The sequence below is a fragment of the Ursus americanus genome, chromosome 24 (assembly GCF_024610735.1).
Source record: "Ursus americanus isolate L20-20 chromosome 24, mUrsAme1.1.p, whole genome shotgun sequence".
NCBI classification, from domain to species: Eukaryota; Metazoa; Chordata; class Mammalia; order Carnivora; family Ursidae; genus Ursus; species Ursus americanus.
In genome coordinates, this window is record NC_142150.1 from 42,354,485 (window position 1) to 42,373,854 (window position 19,370).

The following is a 19,370-nucleotide window of genomic DNA, read 5'->3' on the forward strand; positions in this document are numbered from 1 at the left end:
TATCTGGGCTTTTTTTTTTTTTTAAGAGAAAAACCCAGGACGCAAAAGTCACTATGGTGCTAAAAGAAAATTAAAGGCCAGAAAGGGATACACAATAATAGTAGCTTTAGGGCGCGGCGTTACGGATGGGGTCCCCCGCATTCTCCGAGCCCTGTCATGCTATTACGGTACTACAACTTTAAACGGGTTGGGTGGGGGCACACAACCACGTGGGACCGCCAGTCCAAATCCATTCAAGGACGCGATCGCTACGGACGCCCCGCCCCGTCCTGCCCGGTCCCGCCCGGCAGACCCTGGCCCCGCCTCTCTGACAGGCCCCGGGGCCTCGCTGGTCAGGCCCGCGTTCTCGGCCGCTGCTCAGAGAACCAATTACAGTCCGTCTCTACGTTTAGTCCCTTTTTGGCGTCTGCCCTCAGCCAAAATGGCGCCATCTCGGAAGTTGCCGAAGCTCTAGAAGTTGCCGAAGCAGGTCCGGAAGTTGCCGAAGGAGTCCGGAAGTTACCGAAAGAGAGAAGCGGGGAAGAAGGATGGCGGATATCATCGCAAGACTCCGGGAGGACGGGATCCAAAAGCGTGTGCTACAGGAGGGCCGAGGAGAGCTCCCTGACTTTCAGGATGGAACCAAGGTTCGTGCGTAGCCCCCTCCCCTCAACCCTTCTGCAGCGCGGTGCGCATGCGAGGCGGGAGGAGGCCTTAGGCGAGAGGTTGCGCATGCCCAGATAGCAGCGGCCGGTGACCCTACTGCTCACATGCCGAGCTCGAGGCTGGTTGGTCTGAATTTAAGTAGGGGGTGAATTTAGATACGTCTGCCTCGCCCCGTGGCTTGGCGGTGTGGCCGCATTGGTTGGGGAGGCCGTCAGTCATCATAAGAAGGTTGAGGGGGTTTGGCTTCAGTGGAGGAGACCCGGAGCAGGATACCAGGGACCTGGGAAGTGCCCCGGGACTGGGGAGGAGGCCCGGGGCCTCTGGGTTGCAAGGTTCAAGTTCTTTTATAGATAGGAGGGCCTTCTGAAAACCCTTAGACCAGCTCGCATTGTTTAGATGGGAAAAGTGAGGCCCCGGAGCGTGCAAACCCATTGAATATGTCCGGAGGTCAGGTCTGCCAGACTGGAACTCTTCGGCAGAGTTTTGGACCGCTCTAGGTGATGTTGCTCAGGACAGATAAGGGCTGGGAAATTAAAGAGCCTACTACCTTCCTCCTTTGTATATCCAGGCCATTTCAGGCCCCCTCCCCAAACAACCCATGTCTCCAGGCTTCCCCGATTCTGCTCATGCAGTTCCCTCCTCCTGGAGTGCCTTTCCCAGTTGCCTCTTGTCTGTAGAGTCGGGAGCTTTCCGGGGGCAGCCCCTGGGCCCCGCCGAGCGTCACACAGAGCATGCGTATTGAATGAATGACCAAAGATCCTGGCCTAGACTGAACACCAAAAGTAAGAGCGTCTGTGAATGAACACATTGTCCTTGAGCAGCGCTAGGCCCGGGTTAGGCAGGTAAAGATCCTAGGCTGGCCCAGTGTGAGTGGCCTGAGAGCAGAGGGAAGCTGCATCCTTCTGGTGATCAGTTATATGAAGAGGGATCCTTCCAGACTGAAGAGAAGAGGTGTGGGTGTGGGTGGGTGTCCCCATGGGCTGCGGGGGTTGATGGCCTTGAAGAAGGTCTTGGCAAGGGAGATCTTGGAGGGAACAGATGCCAGAAGAAGAGACATTGTAAGGATAGTGAAGATATGTGAACAGTGACACCAAAAACCAGGGACAGGTAATACCAAATAACAATTCCCAGCACAGACTGAGTGCTCACAGTGAGCCCTGTGCTAAATACCACACAGGTTTATTTCCTTTCATTCCCACAGTGTGAGACGGGTACTGGGGGTGCCTCCACTTCACTGATTCGGAAATGGAGTTCAGGGGTACGGTCTGGTGTGGTGGACAAGAGCGTGGGCTCCTATACCTATATCCTGCCAAGGGTTCAGTCTTCAAATCTCTTCTTTCTGCACTTACCCGCAGATGATCTCCCCCAGGCTCATCCCTAAAAAACCCTCCATGCCTGGACCTCTCCCACAAGTGCACCCCCCCGTCGTTCACTCAGCTGCTGCCACACTGGCCTTGATGCTTCTTGAACACACCCCGCGATCCCCCTGCTGTTCTCTTGGCCTAGAAGGGTCACACCATTTTCCTACCCCAGCATCTGTCCTGGCGTGCTTTCTCTCGTGCTCTCTTCAGGTCTCTGCTTGAATGTGGCCTCCTCAGAGAGTGCCTGCCTCCCGCGTGTGAATTCGCCCTGTCTCACTCTGCTGCACTTTGTTTTCTGATCCGTAGCCCTTTGCGCCACTGTACACAGTACACTGTTGTGTTTCAGCCTCATCTCCTTCCACCAGAAGGTCCGGTGAACTCCATGGGCGCAGAGACTTTGTCTCTGTTTACTGCTGTGTCTAGCACAGAGCTCAGGCACATAATACGTGCTCAGTAAATATTTGTTGAAAGAACATTTGGCGCCAGAGTGCTTGGGATCCCATCCCAGCCTGTCCACCCCCTAACCGTGTGACTTGGGCCCCTTACTTCCCTCTCTGTGACTTAGTTTCCTCCTCTGGGTGGTGGGGTAGAGGTCAGGTGGTGACCTTGGCCGAGTCCTGTGCCCTGTGCTATCTGCAGGCTGGGAGCTGGGCTTGTCCGTGGGGGCTTGGTGAGAGTTGGTGCCCTTGCCTTATCCCATATGTGGCCCGCAGGCCACGTTCCACTACCGGACTCTGCACAGCGACAAGGAGGGTGCCGTGCTGGATGACAGCCGGGTGCGTGGCAAGCCCATGGAGCTCATTATTGGCAAGAAGTTCAAGCTGCCCGTGTGGGAGACCATCGTGTGCACCATGCGTGAGGGGGAGATCGCCCAGTTCTGCTGCGATGTCAAGGTACCTGGCATCCCACACGGCCTGTAGTGTCTGTCCGGCCATTCTCTGTTCTCCATCCCAGGGCCTGTGCCCTAGCTAGGCCACCACCAACTCCCTCCGGGGCACCACACCAACAGGGCACTGGGGTCCTGGCCTCTTCTGCCTTCTCTTCATTAGCCAGATGGCAGCCAGGGGACTAGTTCTTGAAAGGAAACGACTTGCACAACTGTGTCTTTAATCCTCTCTGGCCCCTAGTCGCTCTCAGACTCACACAGCCCTGCAGAGTCTGACTCCTGCCAGTCTTCCCCTCCCATTCACCTACCTGCCTTTCCTTTCCATCCCCTTCTTGGCCAAGATCCTCCCTCATACTTCAAAGTGAATTCCTGGGATCACTATCTCCAGGAAGCCCTCCCCGACTGCTGGTGGCTGGCTTGAAACCCTCCTCTGGATCCTTTAACGCTTCATGCCCTGCATGGCCAGGATCTGGTCCTCTCCCTGGGTCTCAGCTACTGTAGAGGAGGGACTGGACTGTTTACCTTTAGCTCAAAATGCCCAGCACCAAGACTTAGGACATGTCTGCTGGCTGCATAGACGTCACTCCAGCAATCTGCCCCCATATAGACAGTAGGGGCAGTGAGCAGAGCTGGTCGGACTGCGGTGGGGGTAGTCCGGTTCCTACAATCTCAGCAGCTGTTCCTAGTGAAAGGTCAAAGGCTAGGTCCTCTATGCCTGGAGGTCTCTGCCAAGGGCTTGGAGTTGCTACCTTGGGCCCAGACAGGAGATAGGCCCTGAATGGGGCGGGCTGGGGTGGGAGAGAAGGAAGAGATGCTGAGTACAGTGTGGAGGGAGGGACCCGAGAAATGGTGGGAAGCCCCGCTTGTGGGCCGCACCTCTGGGAGGAGGAGGAAGAGGCAAGAATCCCAGTGAGCTTGCAAGGGCGGGGGAGATGGGTTGACAGTGAGAGTGTGTTTGTGTTGGGCGTGGGAGGGGTGCGTGGTCTGGTGGCCAGAGAGTGTGGCAGGAGCCGGGGACTTCGCCAGAACAGAAGGCTGGGATCCCTCCTGCGTTTTAACAGGGTGGGGCCTGCGCCGGTTGCCACCCCTCTCTGGGCTTCCGTGTCCTTTCTCAGCTGCTGATGGGGCCGGTGGCTGGGCCTCTCGGGCCTCGTGCCCAGGCAAGCCGACGCTGACAGAGCCCCTGGTGCCCACTCGCCTTTCTGCAGCATGTGGTCCTGTACCCACTGGTGGCCAAGAGTTTGCGCAACATCGCAGCTGGCAAGGACCCTCTGGAGGGCCAGCGGCACTGCTGTGGCATCGCCCAGATGCACGAGCACAGTTCCCTGGGCCACGCCGACCTGGACGCCCTGCAGCAGAACCCCCAGCCTCTCATCTTCGACATTGAGATGCTTAAGGTGAGGGGCCTCTTGGCGGGACCTGGTCCTGCCTGCCCGCCCGGGGCTGTGGGCTCGGGGGGTGGACTGTTGCGGGGGTCGGGACAGGGCAGGTACAAGAACGCCTGGCGGGACCCCGGCAGTCCCCATGGCTCTCCCCCCTGGGGTCCCTCTGCCTCCACAGCGCTCCCGAGGGGGGGCTTCTCACCGTCTCCCTTGCTGCGCTGTTCCTGGAAGCCGGCGTTGCGCTGGCTGGTAGGAGGTCCCACTTGAATGTTTGTTGAATGGCCAGTGAGCGAACAAGTGGTCCTGCTCCTGGGGCCCACGCGCAGAAGCCTGGCCTGCCCAGAGGCCGCCCCCCTGGAGCCTCACCGTGGCATGGCCCGTGCTCTGGCAGGTGGAGAACCCTGGCACGTACCAGCAGGACCCCTGGGCGATGACGGACGAGGAGAAGGTGAAGGCAGTGCCGGTCATTCACCAGGAGGGCAACAGGCTGTACCGCGAGGGCCACGTGAAGGAGGCCGCCGCCAAGTACTACGACGCCATCGCCTGCCTCAAGAACCTGCAGATGAAGGTGCAGCCCGGAGCGGTGGTGCAGGGGTGAGGGGGAGCCAAGGGAACCAGCTCTCAGCAGCTTCTGCCCTCTCCCTGCCCCCAGGAGCAGCCCGGCTCCCCGGACTGGATCCAGCTGGACCAGCAGATCACCCCGCTGCTGCTCAACTATTGTCAGTGCAAGCTGGTGGCCCGGGAGTACTACGAGGTGCTGGACCACTGCTCCTCCATCCTCAACAAGTACGACGGTGAGCACCGGGCGCGGGCTGCGCCGCCCAGCCTCTGACGGCAGCCCTGTCCTGACCCCGACACGAGCCCGAACAGATGTCCTCCCCGCAGCCGGGGCCGTGGGCTCCGTGGTGCCGGTGACGTATGAAGGGTGGCATGGGGTTCGGGGTGTGGTTGGCATCCTCGGGGTGGGAGGGCTCTGACCAGGAGGGGGCCGCAGTGCCAGTAGTCAGGCCGGGCAGCTGACTTGTCTCCCCCCACGCCGGTACCCCTGCAGACAACGTCAAGGCCTACTTCAAGCGGGGCAAGGCGCACGCGGCCGTGTGGAATGCCCAGGAGGCCCAGGCTGACTTTGCCAAGGTGCTGGAGCTGGACCCCGCCCTGGCGCCCATCGTGAGCCGGGAGCTGCGGACCCTGGAGGCACGGATCCGGCAGAAGGACGAAGAGGACAAGGCTCGCTTCCGGGGCATCTTCTCCCACTGATAGGGCCCTGCCGGCCCTGCCCGCCCTGCCCAGCCCACTGCTGCTGCCACCGGCACCCCTGCCCCCGTGACGTCATGCTTCTCTGTATATAAAGGCCGTATTTATCTCTCCCTGCACCTGCCGAGCTGATCCATTGGGGGGAGCCGGGGTTATCACCTCGAATTTCCTCGTACTGGGGTGGTTTGGGGAGGCAAGGATTGGGGTTCTAATCCCAGCTTTCCATTTACCAGCTCCAAGACCTCTCTGCGCCTCAGTGTGCCCAACAGAGATGAGGAGGATGTCTGTCACAAAGGAAGTGTTTTTGCTGCCCAGGGCCGAGGCGCCTGGGAGCCTTCAGTCTTCAGGGGGAGACAAAGGCACAGCCAGGAGGGCCTGAGTGAGATGCGCCCCACGCCCCTCGAGCCTCTGGTCCTGTGGTCTTCTGGCCCCAGCTTCGGGAGGCAGGTTTCAGTCAGAAGCCCTTGCGAACTGCAGGGCTGACATGACCCAGGGTGCATCCTGGCCCCCTCTGCCCTTCAGTGTCCCCATCACACTGGAAACTGGGCGCGGTAGCCCTGTGGTGCCAGGCAGGTGGGCAGTCAGGTGGGTTACAGGTGGTTTATTTTCATGGATTTACACACACTGGAAAAGCCTCTGGGCCCTTGCCGCTCCCTCCTCCCCCCACCGAGGCTAGGTGCCCCTGACATGAAGGGGAAGCAACACTGAGGGGCAGACAAAGATGCAGGGTGTGGGGTTGGGGGCCAGAGGTCTGGGCCCCCAGCCACCCGCATGTGCCACTTGGGCCCCTCGCGTACATGAATAAATAACTCAGGGCCGGCCACAGTGTGGGCCTCACTCTTCACTGTCCAACTTGAGGCTGATGCTCCGGGCCTTGCCTCGGGCCAGGGTGGTGGGCGGTGTCCCTGGGCCCTCGCGCTCCACCTGACTGGGGCCCCTGGAGCGAAGCAGCTGGCTCTGCTTGCGGAGGAAGTCCACAGGGCTGGCCCCGCTGTAGCTGCTCTTGGCCAGGGCAGCCCTGGAGGGTCCCGCGGGGGCGTGAGGGTGGGCGCCTGCCTCCAGCTGGCCCAGGTGGGCCACGTAGCCGTCTGACAGGAACTGTGGGCAGAATGGGCAGGGATGAGGGCATGCCCGATCTCAGGCCCACGCGCGGCCCTCACCTGTCGACCTCCCCCGCCCCAGGCTCCTGGGCAGTGCTGGCAGCGTTTCGGGCCCGGCACAGCCTGACCTGGAGCCTTCTCTCAGTGGAGAGGAACCCCAGATTGGGAGCCAGAGCACCCTGGCTTTACTCCTTGCTCTGCGCCTCTCTGGGCTTCAGTTTCCCGAGGGCTTGGCGGGAAAGAACAGGAACTAACATCCTGTAAGCACTTGCTTTGTTCCCAGCCCTGTGCATGTTATGTGATGTTCACGAGAGCTGTGGAGCCTGGTGCCAGTTCATCATTTCCGTTCTATAGACAGGAAGTCGGGGCTCAGAAAGCTCAAGGTCCATGCCCAGGGCCAGGCCAGAGCGGAATGCAATGCGCACTCAGCGTCTCGAGCACGCTCCCGCCTCTGTTACCAATCCCGGCCTGCCCAGCAGCTCCAAACTGTTCAGGACCCTATCCTAGGAGGAGCCCAGTTCCCCGAGGCCAGCTGGCCTTTTTATAGCCATCCCCTGGGTGCTTCTGAACACAGGTGGTCCTCATGGCCTCAGACCCAGGCTCGGGCTCTCTGGCCACCTCCCAATCCCCGCCTTCACTCTGCCCTCACCTGGCACTGAGCTTGCAGCTTCCGCACCGCTCGGCCCACGATGTAGGTCTGGCTCGGGGGCAGGCCCAGTGCCGCATATACGGCCACGTCTTTGGGGGACCCATAGCCGGCCACGATGTTCAGTTCTACCTGTGGCAGGAGAGGCCAGTCAGCCATCCTAGGGGACGAGGGTTGGGTAGTTCCAAGAGACAGGGGTGGGTCTGCTGGGCATCCCAGGTCAGAGGGTTTCGGGGGCGGGGCTCGTCGGATGGAGGCGGGGCCACAACGTCCAGTCACCAGGTCCCCAGGAGCTGGAGTTGGTCGGGAGGACTGGGGCAGGGCCATGGGGGCCTCTCCTGCCAGTTAGGGTCCGGGGCCCATGGGGGTGGGACCACGTGGGCCTCCGCGGGTCCTACAGCCCCAGGAGGGGGCTCCCCCTCCCCAGCCTCACCTCCTGGACCAGGCTCTGCAGAAACATCGCTTTCTGGCGCAGTGGGTCGTGGGTGAGGCCATCGCAGAAGGAGACGACGCCGTGAGGAAAGTTGTGCTGCGACAGCCAGGCCACCACGCGGTGCTTCTGCATATCCGGCCGGCCCGTTACGTACACGATCAGGTAGCCGGCGTCCTGCCAGTGCCTGCGGAGTGGACTGCGGTCAGCTCCATCGCCGGGGGTGGGGCCAGTCACTGGGGCGAGTGGGGTGGCGCCGCTCCTACCTGACCACGTCCACGGCGCCGGCTCGCACCTTCGGGTCGCTGCCCATGATGGAGACGCTGGCGGTGAAGGAGCCGTCGATGCTGAAGACCACGGCCTCGGTGCCACGGGCCACCACAGTCAGGCAGCACTCGGCGTACGTGTGGTCGCCCCTGCGACCCATGGACGGCATGAGTGGCACGGGGCAAGCAAGGCCCGGCAGAGTCCCGGCCCGCGGAAGCCCGGCCTGCCCGGCGCTCACCTGACCACCATGCGCACCGGGTAGACGCCGATGCCCAGCGCGCGCTCGAGGGGCACCGGGAAGGTGAGGCGGCCGGAGCTGTTGGTGACCTCAGTGCCGAAGTGGATCCACTTGCCCGACAGCGGCTGCGTCATGATGTAGACGTCCACCTGGTGGGGAGAGCGGGCGAGAGGCCCATGGGGCGGAGACCCGTGCACCCCCGGACACTGAGTGGAGGAGGGTCTGGGCAGGCTGTCGTCGGGGGTGGAGGGATCGAGTTCCCGTGGGCGCGAGGTCAGCTCGAGGGGGGCGGGTGTACCCGGGGCCAAGGCCGCCGGGTCCTGACCTTCTCTCCAGTGAGCGTGACCACATCCAGGGGCCCGTACATGAAGCGCCCGTTCAGCACCTGGGGGCGGCCCTCGCACACGACCGTGTCGCTTGCCCGGTGGTTGGAAGTGACGTTCTGGCGGGAGGAGACGGCGTGAGCCCGCAGCCCGGCGGGGACAGGGATGCGGGAGGGGCTGTTGTGGGGGACCCGTGCCCAGACAGGGGCGACGCCCAAGTGGTGGGCGCTTTGCCGACCCGACCTGAGGTCGGAGGTGCGTGTAAACTGCGGCTCCCAGGGCATGGAGTCATGACAGGAAGGATTCAGAGGGTGAGGCTCTGTGCGGAGAGCGAGGATCCGACGTCCGAATTAGCCGTGGAAGGGGAGGAGTTTCCTGGTTCCCAGGGGCGGGGCCGAGGCTCGAGGAGGCGGGGCCAGGACTATAGGGGGCAGGGGGCGGGGGCGGCGCCTGGGAAGTCCCGGAAAAGTAGTTCAGGGCGGGGATGGTGGGGAAAGAGGACAGGGTCTCGCTCCTGAGGGCGCGAGGGGTAGGGCACATACCCGGATCTTGACTTGCGTGCGTTTGCGCTGCCACTTCTCTCTGGGGAAGGCCGGGCTGTAGATGGACGGCTCCTCGCACTCCGTCAGCTGTGGCTGCTCCTTCTCGATCACCTGTGCACGTGAGGCCACGTGAACGAGGAACCTGGGGCCGCGCCTCCCCTGGCCCGCGGCTCCCCATCGCTTGTCCAGTTCTCATCTCCCAGACGTATCCCCGAGCCCACCTGGCGCAGGATGAAGGCCACCACATCAGCCGATTCCCAGTAGCTGGCGTGGAAGAGGTGGGGCAGCGTGACGGTGGGGAAGGCGGTGAGTGCCTCGGGGCAGTAGAGCGAGTAGTCAATCCGCTTGGTCCCCCACCAGCGCTCCAGGACTGCACGGCCACGTTGGGCAGTGAGTCAGGGGTGGCCTCCCACCTCGTGCCCACGTGTCTGGCCCCTGGGTGCTCTTTCCTCCCTCCTTTCTGACAGGCCTGCTCTTTGCCAAATTCAAGGTTGGGTGCTGGGGCCCTCTCCTCCCAGAGTAAATGCTGGGGGGAAGGGTGTTTCAGCTGCGCTTTGGGAGGTAGAATAAGTGTCCCCTCCCCAGGCCGGGTGGCTGGTTGACTTACTCTTAACCACCTCACTGGTGGTGCTGGGGGCAGCTGGCTGGGCCGGTGGATCGGTGCCTAACTCACTGCCCTTCCAGAAGGCACCGCTGGCGGAGGTGGGTGTTGAGGGCACCAACATCTCCAGCTCTTCCAGAAAGAGGCCTGAGTGTGTCTGCAGAGTGTCAGCTGGGGGAGGTGGGGCAACCTGAGCGGCAGTCTGAGCCAGGCTGCCCTCCTGTCTTCTCACCTGGGGCCTCCGAGACAGCTTGGCCCCTGCACCTCCCATCTCCCCTGCCAGCCCTCCCTGGTCAGGTCTTGACTGAGGCTGAAGTGCCCCACATGAAGTGTGCAGATGAAGGGTAGGGGGCATTCCCTCTTAGCTCACGCTGACAGCCCACTGTTCCTGCCAGAATGCCTGCTACCACCGCTCCAACACAGGCCCACTCGTCTCATGAGGCCAAATGGGTACCCACTTGCATGCATACGGGTACATGCCCCATATTGATACATGAACACAAGTGCATATGCCGTGCACCCCTCCACACAGTTACAGCAGTCCCCCACATTGTGGCTCTTCCCAGACATCAGCACCCCAGTGCCACTGGCTCCTCTCTCTAGCCCAGCCATCAGAGGGCCTTGGGGATCCTCACAAAGGGCCAGGGTAGGGCTCCGTGGTCTTGGGATTGGTGACATGAGAGGTCATCAACGATGTAGGAACCAGCTCATGTCTTCTTGGGTGAGGGAAGCCCATGCCCATCCCTCCTGGCTGCTGCCCTTCTCCTTCTCCCCTTTATCTTGGTTGGGGGCATACCCAACAGCAGGGATGAGCCGTCTCCCAGGGGGAACTTCTGGTAGCGGGGCACGGCCAGTGGGGCGATAGCTTGGAACTTGGGGGCCAGCAAGGGCTCAAGGCGGGAGGCGCAGGGGTCGGCGGCGTGGAAGAGGTTGTAGATCTGCTCACAGGCTGGTCGCATTTGGGCCACTGGAACCCAGAAGATAAAGGAAGGAGGAGGTTCAGCTGGGCATGCTGGGAGGTGGGGGTGTCGGAAGCAGCACCTGACAGGCTGTGTGACCCTGAGCCAGCACTTCCCAAACTGCACTCCCCAGGGTCCCGGGAAAGTGAGACAGGTGTCTCAGCTAAGAAGAGATCAGACCCTTCATCCGCTGATGTGATTCAGGATGAAGTATTTCCTCTGCCTGTCAGACCCCTTCTCAAGCGGAGCATCGCGTATGGCCTGAGTTCCTCCTGACGCACTTTGGGAAACTGGATCTTGGCAAGTCCCTTCTTTCTGGGCCTCAGGTTCCCCTTCTCTAGCCAGCATCTTAGTTTGTGCAGTGGGGTATGGCAATAATGCCAGCATCTCGTGGGGGACCAAAGAGCTAGGGAGGAGCAGACGAAGGAAAAGGGCTGGCTCCCGCCCCACCCTGAGGGCTCACCCTCCAAGGTGGGCATCACGGTTTTGCGCAAAGCCAGCACCAGGCCCAGCGGGGAGCCAAAGAGGAAGAAGCCGGAGACCTTGAAGTCAAGGCGGGCAGCGCTGGTGGGGCCATCGGGAGCCTCAGAAGCGGCAGCAGGTGGGCAGGAGGCTGTGCTTGCCCGCCTGGGCTCCCCGGAGGAGGTGGTTGGGGGGGCTGCCTGCAGGCTGTGGGGGGAGAGGGGTGCTCAGTGCTGCTGCCTCCACAGCCCAACACAAGCCCAGGGCGTGGGTTACGGGGCAGAAATGTCACCTGTTCTGAGCACCCTCGGACTCAGGACTGATCATGTCGCTGGGGGTGCGCTGGGCAGGCAGGACTGAGGGTTCTGGGCTGGCCCGGCCCAACCCCTCCACCCCGTCTGCCAGGGGGTCCCGCACTGGGCCGACCTCCGGGGAGAGCAGCTCATTGTTCTAGACAAAATAGGGGACAAAAATATCCTTAGGATTGGAGACGATTCGATTTCTACTTATTTGGAAGCGAGGAAAGAGGCCTGGGGGTTGGGCAGGGACTCAAGGAAAGAACTCTGGGCAGAGTCCAAGAGGGGGCAGCACGAGGCAGCAGGGGAGCTGCCTGAAGACAAGTCGTATTGCAGGGGACAGAGACCTAGAGCTGGAGAGACACCCCCCTCCTGAGGACGCAGGGTTCGGCCACACTGACCATGCTCCCTCGGCGACTGCTGCCCCGGCTCCCCGTGCCCGCGCTGGCGCTGTGACAGAGCGCATCGAAGCCCAGGATGCCGCCGACGCCGTCTCCAATCAGCACCACCTGGGTGGGGAGAGTGGAGCCATCAGGAGGGGCTGTGGCAGAGGCAGGCAGAAGGGGGCTCTAGCGGCCAGCTTCTCTGGAACATCCCTAACCCCTGACCTGCCCGCAGAAGCCAGCACCCTCGGATGAGCGCAGGAAGGCAGCGTAGGCCTGGTTGGTGCGGGCAATGACAGTGGCCACGGCGCTTTGGTACCGGGAGGACGAGGTGGCCAGCAGCGGCAGGGCAGCCAGTGGAATGTGGTCCTGGGAGCGCGACAGGCTGTCACCATCATGGCTGTAGGGGCTCAGGCTGTAGGAGGAGGTGTGGCCGGTGGGTGGGAGGGCCTCCAGCCCCTCTGCTGCCCCCTCCAAGTCCCCTTGGCCTGTTGGCAAGTCCTAGCACCATGGGGCCTTTGTGATGGAGCCCTTGATTGAAACTGGGGTCCAGCTGGGTGGGTGACTGGCCCAGGTGCCTGGCTCCCTGGCCTCCTCCCCCTTTCCTCATGGGGTCTCTTTGGTCCCTGGAGCCCCAAGCTATCTGCCCCTGAAGATGCCCACCCTCCCACCCCTGACCAGTACTTGGAGACAAGGGCATAGGCAGCAGCACAGATGGGCGGGCAGGGCACCAGACGCAGTGCCACGTGGCCCAAGGCCTCAGGGAAGTGTATTCGTGTGACAGCCTCAAAGGCCAGGCTCAGGGTCTGCACGTCTGCCTGCTTGGAGTTGGCATCTCCGGGGCCCGAGTCCAGGATGTTGCCGCTGTGCAGGATGAGGAAGAGGGCGTGGACTGCGCAGGCCTCGGCCCCCAGCTCCCCGGCTCCATCTGGGCCCTGTGGGGCACAGTGGGGTACCAGGGTGTCAGAGCGGTAGCCTGCCTGGCGGGGGGCAGAACTGCAGGTGTGGGGTACTGACCATACTCACCTCTGAGTCCCTGGGTGCTCGGGCCCCATCCCCAATGTCTTTGGTGGCCTCGGTTCCAGGGTCTAAAAGGACAGGGGGAAGCCAGTGAAGGAGGCTGAGGGGCCTGTGGGGTTCCCCTCAGCTCGTATTTCAGATACCCCTGCTCTGCTGTCTGCCCGAGGGACTCCCCACCTCCTCTGTCCTTCCTCATCAGGCTCTCATGGGTCATTTCACATTTCTGAGCCTTCGCACATGCCGGTCCCGCTGCTGTTAGGGACGCCTCTCCCCACAATGCCTGTTTGCCTGGAAAATTCCCTCTGATCCTGCCCTGTCCAATGTGTAACCACTAGCCACATGTGCCTATTTAAACTGAAATAAATTAAAACGCAATACAGTACAAAATTCAGCTCCTCACTCACACTGGCCACATTTCGAGTGCTTGGAAACCACACGTGGCCAGTAGCTAGAACCTTTCCATCATCGCAGAAAGTTCTGTTGGACAGAGCTAGTCCAGTCCTTCAGAATCCCGCTTAGACGTCACCTCCCATGTGAAGCCTCCCTGGACTCCCAAATTAATTCCTTCGTGTTTGGGGCTATGTCTGAACTTGGAAAACACTCTAACCGGCCATCTGTCCTCCCCTCACCCACTCACTACTCATCTGCATGTTTAATGAGCACCCTTTCTGGATGGACATTCGATTTAGGACTCCATTAAGCTTAGGACTGAGTGGGTGTCTGAGCACCTACAGCACACAGGGCGCTGGTGGCTGGCAGTCTTTACCTGGCGTCCCCTCGGCCTCCACGGGCGAGGCAAAGGCGTCAATGAAGTCGTTGGAGTTCCACTTGGTCATCTCCTTGGGGAAGACCTCGTCACTGTCCGAGAAGCCTTCTGAAAGGACGAGGGGCTGTGTCATGGGGCCGTGGGAGCTGCTGTGGGATACCCCCACCCCCAGCAGGGCTGTGGTGCTGACCGTGGGCGTCAAAGAACTCATCCTCGGAGCTGTTCTCAGAGTCTCGGGCGATGTTCTGCATGCGCCATTCAGACAAGCTCTGCGGAGACACGCCCCCTGCAGGGCCACATCCCCCTCAGCCCGGGCATCCAGCCTGAGGGGGCTCCCTCCTGCCCCTGTGCCCCAGCCTCACCTCCGTGCTGGGATGAGTAGGAGGAACGGGAGGACGAGGACCACTGCTTGCCGAAACTGGCATCAGGTGAGGCGTCGGGGCCGGAGGAGGCCTCAGGCCCATCGGGGGTGCCAGCGTGGCTGGCCACGGCCCGGGCCTCAACACTAGGCTTCCCGGGGGCCTGGGCCTCCGGCCCCTCACTGCCTGTGTTGCACTTGGCCATGCGCTGTGCCAACATGCGGGCGGTCTCTTCCTCCAGTGCCCGGATGTCAGCCATGCTCAGCTCTGTCCATTCATCCTGCCAGCACCAAGCCTGGCGGTGGGCCCGTAGCATCACCCGACGCAGACCTGCAGGTGCCCAGGCATCAGAACCATGCCCCCCCCCCACCAAGTCTGAGTTTCCCTGCCACTGTCACGGGGCAGCCGCAGGCCCAGGCCTCTACACTGGGTGATGGCTCCCCTGGCCACACCAGCCACCCGGAGCCATAAAGTAGGGCAGGGCAAGTGCCATCCGGGAGATGGGAATAGAAACTGGGGCATTTGTCTTCCTGCTCCATCTCCCTCCCTCCGTCCCTGCCTCTTTTATCCCTCTGGACACCCCAACTCTGCGCACAAACCCAATGGCGACACCCTGGGAAGCTGGGACCGTGGCTTCTTGTTATCTTTCTCACTAGCTTCCTGCTGACTTCTTCAGAGGAGTTAACAATTAGGCATTAACAGTTAATGAAATTGTTGATAGTTAATGAAGGTGTTAATAGTTAATGGAAGTGTTGGCACTTAATGAAGTTTGTAGCGAAAGATGATACCCATTCTGGGATATTGTCATCGGAAGCAGAGGAATAAAGTTAGAAACTTCAATATCTAGGAAATAAACTAATAATGGTTGGATTATAATTATAAACTTCTGGAAGGAACTATATCAGAATCTCACCAGCAATTATATGTGAGTGATTTCATTTTCTTATTCGTGCCTTCTGGTATTTTTACAAATGCAAGACAAGGAGCCTACATTGCTCTCTAAGCTAAATTTCCTCATCTGGTCTGTAAAATGGGAATAGCGGTTCTTACCGTGCAGGGGTGTCATGGGTGTTAAAGGAACCCTTGCAGGAAAAGTGATTAGCGAAGCACCTTACATGTTGTGAATGCTCAGTCAGGATTAGCTCTTAACACCTGGCCCAGCCTCCTGCTCGTTCATAGAAGGGAAAACTAGGGTGCGGAGATGGGAAGCGGCTCATTGGAGGTCCCATGGTGCCCAGGCCCCTGCACACTGCCCGTCTGAGGATTGTTCTTCTACCAGCAGGCGGCCCACCCTCAGAGCTGGGGGACGGGGCAGGGCTGAGCTGCAGGCACTGTGGGGTTAGCAACAGGACTCCTGGAAACCGGGGCCAGAGCACGGGGCCATGGGAGCTGGGAGTGGGAGGGACCCCAGCAGAATGAGGGCAGAGTCCCAGCCTTAGGCTGTACTTCCTAGTGTGTTGCCGGTTAGGGCTGCTGACCCTTTTGAGAGTTTCTAAGTCTCCCTGCACCCACAGAACGTTGGAGAATCCTGGAAGCTTAATGGATGAACAGCAGCATCTCTGAATGTCAGAGCCCGCCTGGACCTCAGAGATTATCTCCCCCACTTCTTACCATCCTGACTCTTACCTATGCCTCAAGGCGAGGCGCCCCGAACCCCATCTGGGCTGTGCTGCTCCCCCCTGCCTCAGGGCCATATCACGTGGAAATGAAGGCTTTATGCTTCTGCGTCCCCAGTAGCCTGGGAGCATCCCTGGCTCAAACACAGGGGGCCTGGTGCCTGCCGGCTCAAGGGGACCTCCTGTGGCTGGGTGCTCACCGACGTCATGGATGAACTGCTCGATCTTGGCCTGCATGCCCCAGTAGCGGAACTCGACCTTGCACAGCTTATAGGCACACATGAGGGGCCCTGTTTGGGCCGCTGTGCGCGCCCAGTCATCAGCCAGTGGTCCTCGGCCAGTCTTGGCCGAGCGGTACAGCCGGGGGTCCTCTTCTGCTTTGTATTCTCCTGGGGCCACTGCATCCCGCACGATGTCGATGGTGTCTGAGGGGGGTTCCAGCGGCACTGAGCCACACCAGCCCCATCCCCCCCCGCCACCCCTTCTCTGCCTTGGGACTGGGAGGGCAGCCTCCCACCGCCAGGAAGCCGAGGCTAGGAGAGCCTGTGACTTGTCAGAGGCTGCCCACTGAGGTGGCAGGTGGCTGAGGCTCTGGGGTCCCCTCACTGGCCCTGGGCCTCACCCAGGATGCGCTGTCTCCTCTCAGCTCCACTCAGGTTGAAGACATTCGGCTGCTGCCCCCCATCAGGCAGGTAATACGTCTCTATTTCAATGGAGAATTTCTCCACAAAGGGGCAGGTGTACCTGGACACAGGGCAGGGGTGAGGATCATTACTGTGCCCACCAGGGCTGTTCTCCTTGTCGCCCCAGGCCCGCCCCCGACCACTCACCGTGTTCGGGTGTAGGGATAGGCATTCCAGGATTCCTCTTCCACCTGCAGGGCAGCCTTGGGCAGCAGTGCCCGGAACCAGCCTGGGATGTGGGAGCCCACGTGGTACACCTTGTGTGTATACTGCCCGCTGCCGCCGGGTCCATCCGTGTAGGGCCGGTTGGCCAGGATCTCCACACCACTGCCCTCACCGCTCGACTCCTCCCGACTCTTTTTCTGCACCCCGGGCAGAGCAGAAAGGGCAGCTCAGCTCCAGCTGAGCTCCTGGGGTCCCCAGCTCAGCCTGGCCCCCTGCATAGTGCTGGAGCCCTAGCCCCAGCCTTTCCACCTCCCTGAAACCCGACCCTGGTGCCCTGCAGCTCCCTGGGATTGGGAACACAGCTGCTGTTCAGCCCTCTATAGGGCTTGCAACCCAGCACTCATTCACGTACTTATTGTCTGCTCTGTTTCAGGCATATTGGGATTATATTAATTGGGACCTCCTGTTGATGAACAAAACAAAGACCCCTGCCTGCCCTGTGGGACTTCAGTTCCAGTGGAGGAAGGGACTTAACAGAAGCAAATGACATGGTATGTTAGAAGTGGTAAGTGTTATGGGAAGAAGAAAGCGTAGGCTAGGGTCAGGGATATTGGGCTGGGATTACGATTATGACAGGATGGTCAGGGAAAGCCTCATTGAGAAGAAAACATGACCACAGTGTGAATATGACTTCAAGTGGGGGAGGGTAGATGTGGAGTGCAGACGTGGGCTGGGGGGAACTATTCAAGGCAGAGGGGATGCCAACGCAAGCTCCTGCGATGGGAATGTGCCTCGTGTGCTCCAGGGGCAGCAAGAAGGCCTGGAAGGGTGGGCTGGAAGAATCGAGGACAGTAAAACCTGAGAACTTGACCCCAGTCCCCTCCCTCTCTGGGACCCCAATACCAGCTCCTGCCACACCCCTTGTAGCTTGAGAGCACTCAGATCCTGCCCTTTTGCAGTTCTGGAGCCTGAACTTGACCCACTCAACCCCCTGAGGACAGATCCTGGCCCTCTTGTCTCTTCAGACACTAACCCTCATGGGGAACACAGGCCTCCCTGAGGCTCTGAACAGTTTTCCCTCCCTGAGAGGTGGCCTCGCTGCATTCTTCCCAAGCCTGGACCCCACCTTACCCTCTTGGGTCTCTGTTGTCCCTCTCTGTCACAGTTTTGGGGTCAGGTCCTCATTCCCATCTCCCTGACGACCCGGGGTTTTCAGGATGGTGCACCCTCTGGGGGGCCCTTCCAGTCTTCTCTACCAGCTAGCACCCCTCCCGGCTCCCTGCCTCTCACTCTTGCCTCCTCATACACTCCTCTCCCTTCTGCAAGGGGTTACAATTCTAAGGAGGATTAAAGGAGATCAGAAGTGGGCTGGGCATCAACCAGGGGCCAAGCACTTGGGGGATGGGGCGGCACCACCAGGCCCTTCTGCCCTTTTCCCCATAGCCACCCCCAACCCCCCTCCCCCCCGCATTGGAAGGGGGACTTCTCTGCCCTCCCCTAGGCTCTGAGTCCTTCCAAGCCCCAGAGCTGGGCTGATGGGGGTTGAGCTGGTCCCAGCTCCTTGTCCCAGGTGCGGCCTGCGCGCTCCTGCCATTACCCCATCACGAAGTGTGGCCCCTTGGTCTTCTGCTTCCCACCGCCCTCACCTGGATCATGTAGAGCTGGGCCACCTGGTACTCATCCAGGCTCATGGGCAGCAGAATGTGGTACTCCTTGATGAGCATCCTGAAGGTGCTCGGCCGGCCGCGCGCGGCCTCCGCTCCGCCTGGCGCAGGGCACGGCGCGGCAGTCAGTGCGGGGCGGCGGCGCGCGGCCCCGAGCCCTGCGCGCCGGCCGGAGGGCTCGGGCCGCCGGACCCCATGCCTGGGCCCGCCACCGGGGAGGCAGAGGCGAGCCCGGCGCTGCCGCCAGCGCCGCCGAGGGCCGCGAGCCGCAGCGAGGCTGAGCGCTGACCTCCTTTCCGCGCAGCCCCAGTCCCCCGCCCGCCCGTCGCCATGGCAACCGCGCGCTGACGCGGGCCCCCCGGAGCGGCGAGCGCGGGCCGGAGGGCTAACGGGCCACCTTCGCCTCTCCAGCCGCTGCCGTGTCCTAAGCCCCCTCAAAATCCCTCGGGGACCCGCCCCCAGGAGCCCCGGTCCCCTCCCTCCTGGTCCGCCTTCCACAACCAGCCCCTTGGGGCCGGCCCCCTGCACCCCGTTTCCCCTACTCGGTGGGATCACCTGTCCCCCACTCCCAGACATCCACTTAGAACCTTGTCCCCCAGGGTGTCTCTCCACAGAGCAGCTCCGTGCGCCTCTCCTCTGAGCGTCTGTCACTGTTCCCCACCCCCCGCACCCGAACCTACCTTCCAGGACCACATAACTAACCCCTCCGGCCCCCAGGCCTGCCTTCCCTGTTCTGGCCCGCAGCCCAGTCCTCGACTCCCCCTCCTGAGCATCCTTTCTGGACCCCCGGCACTCGTCTATGCAGCCACCCCATCATCCTTCCTGGGGTTGACCCCTCTTCGGGCTGAGGCAAGAGTGGCTCCACTGGGTATCCCAAGGGCCCCCACCCCGGGAGACCCGCTCCGCCCACCTGCGCCCCGGTTCCGCTGCAGGCACCCCTCCCACCTCCCCACTTAGCACCCAGCGAACAGGCGAGAGGCCCCATTGTCCCCACTTCCCTCTGCTCCCCGGCGTCCCCGTCCCCCGCCGTGCTCTTGGCCCGCCCGCCAACGTCCCGGCTCACCTCTAGGGCGGGCACCCCTCACCCAGTACGGGCGGGGGCGGACGGGCCGTGGGTCGGAGCCCGGAACGCCCCCAGCCCCAGCCTCGGGTTCCAGCAGTGGCCGGACCCTCTGGAGGCGCAGCGCGGGCCCATGGCCCCGACCTTCCTCCGGGTCCGCCCGCCGGCGCCCCTGCCGGCCCTCCCCGCCGCCCGCCGCGTCACTGCGGCCGCCCCGCCCCTTTCCTGGGCCCGGCTGGCCCTCCCCATTCCGGCGGGGTCC

At 61.7% G+C, this 19,370-nt stretch overlaps 2 protein-coding genes across 4 annotated transcripts; one reads left to right on the forward strand and one right to left on the reverse strand.

Moving 5' to 3' along the window:
* The first annotated feature begins 394 nt into the window (after positions 1–394).
* AIP (AHR interacting HSP90 co-chaperone) lies at positions 395–5,647 on the forward strand. Of its 2 annotated transcripts, none has more exons than XM_045775907.2 (6): positions 395–626; positions 2,720–2,899; positions 4,101–4,289; positions 4,666–4,842; positions 4,927–5,060; positions 5,326–5,633. In XM_045775907.2, the coding sequence occupies exons 1-6, from the start codon at positions 528–530 to the stop codon at positions 5,396–5,398; spliced, it is 852 nt and encodes a 283-aa protein (XP_045631863.1). In that variant the 5' UTR covers positions 395–527; the 3' UTR covers positions 5,399–5,633. The 2 variants fall into 2 exon arrangements, with proteins under 2 accessions (XP_045631863.1, XP_045631862.1); XM_045775906.2 differs by having other exon boundaries at positions 397–626; positions 4,927–5,068; positions 5,326–5,647.
* A 467-nt stretch (positions 5,648–6,114) lies between these two features.
* Positions 6,115–19,300, reverse strand: PITPNM1 (phosphatidylinositol transfer protein membrane associated 1). Of its 2 annotated transcripts, none has more exons than XM_045775835.2 (24): positions 19,112–19,300; positions 18,031–18,149; positions 16,367–16,581; positions 16,159–16,280; positions 15,737–15,961; positions 13,924–14,250; positions 13,752–13,847; positions 13,562–13,666; positions 12,802–12,863; positions 12,460–12,710; positions 12,001–12,190; positions 11,794–11,901; positions 11,389–11,546; positions 11,098–11,303; positions 10,472–10,642; positions 9,682–9,846; positions 9,296–9,444; positions 9,075–9,185; positions 8,535–8,651; positions 8,210–8,358; positions 7,971–8,120; positions 7,708–7,891; positions 7,278–7,406; positions 6,115–6,626 (listed from the first exon to the last, which is right to left on the reverse strand). In XM_045775835.2, exons 2-24 carry the CDS (start codon positions 18,106–18,108, stop codon positions 6,363–6,365), a joined length of 3,732 nt encoding a protein of 1,243 aa, XP_045631791.2. In that variant the 5' UTR covers positions 18,109–18,149; positions 19,112–19,300; the 3' UTR covers positions 6,115–6,362. The 2 variants fall into 2 exon arrangements, with proteins under 2 accessions (XP_045631791.2, XP_045631790.2); XM_045775834.2 differs by having other exon boundaries at positions 13,562–13,669.
* Positions 19,301–19,370: the final 70 nt, after the last annotated feature.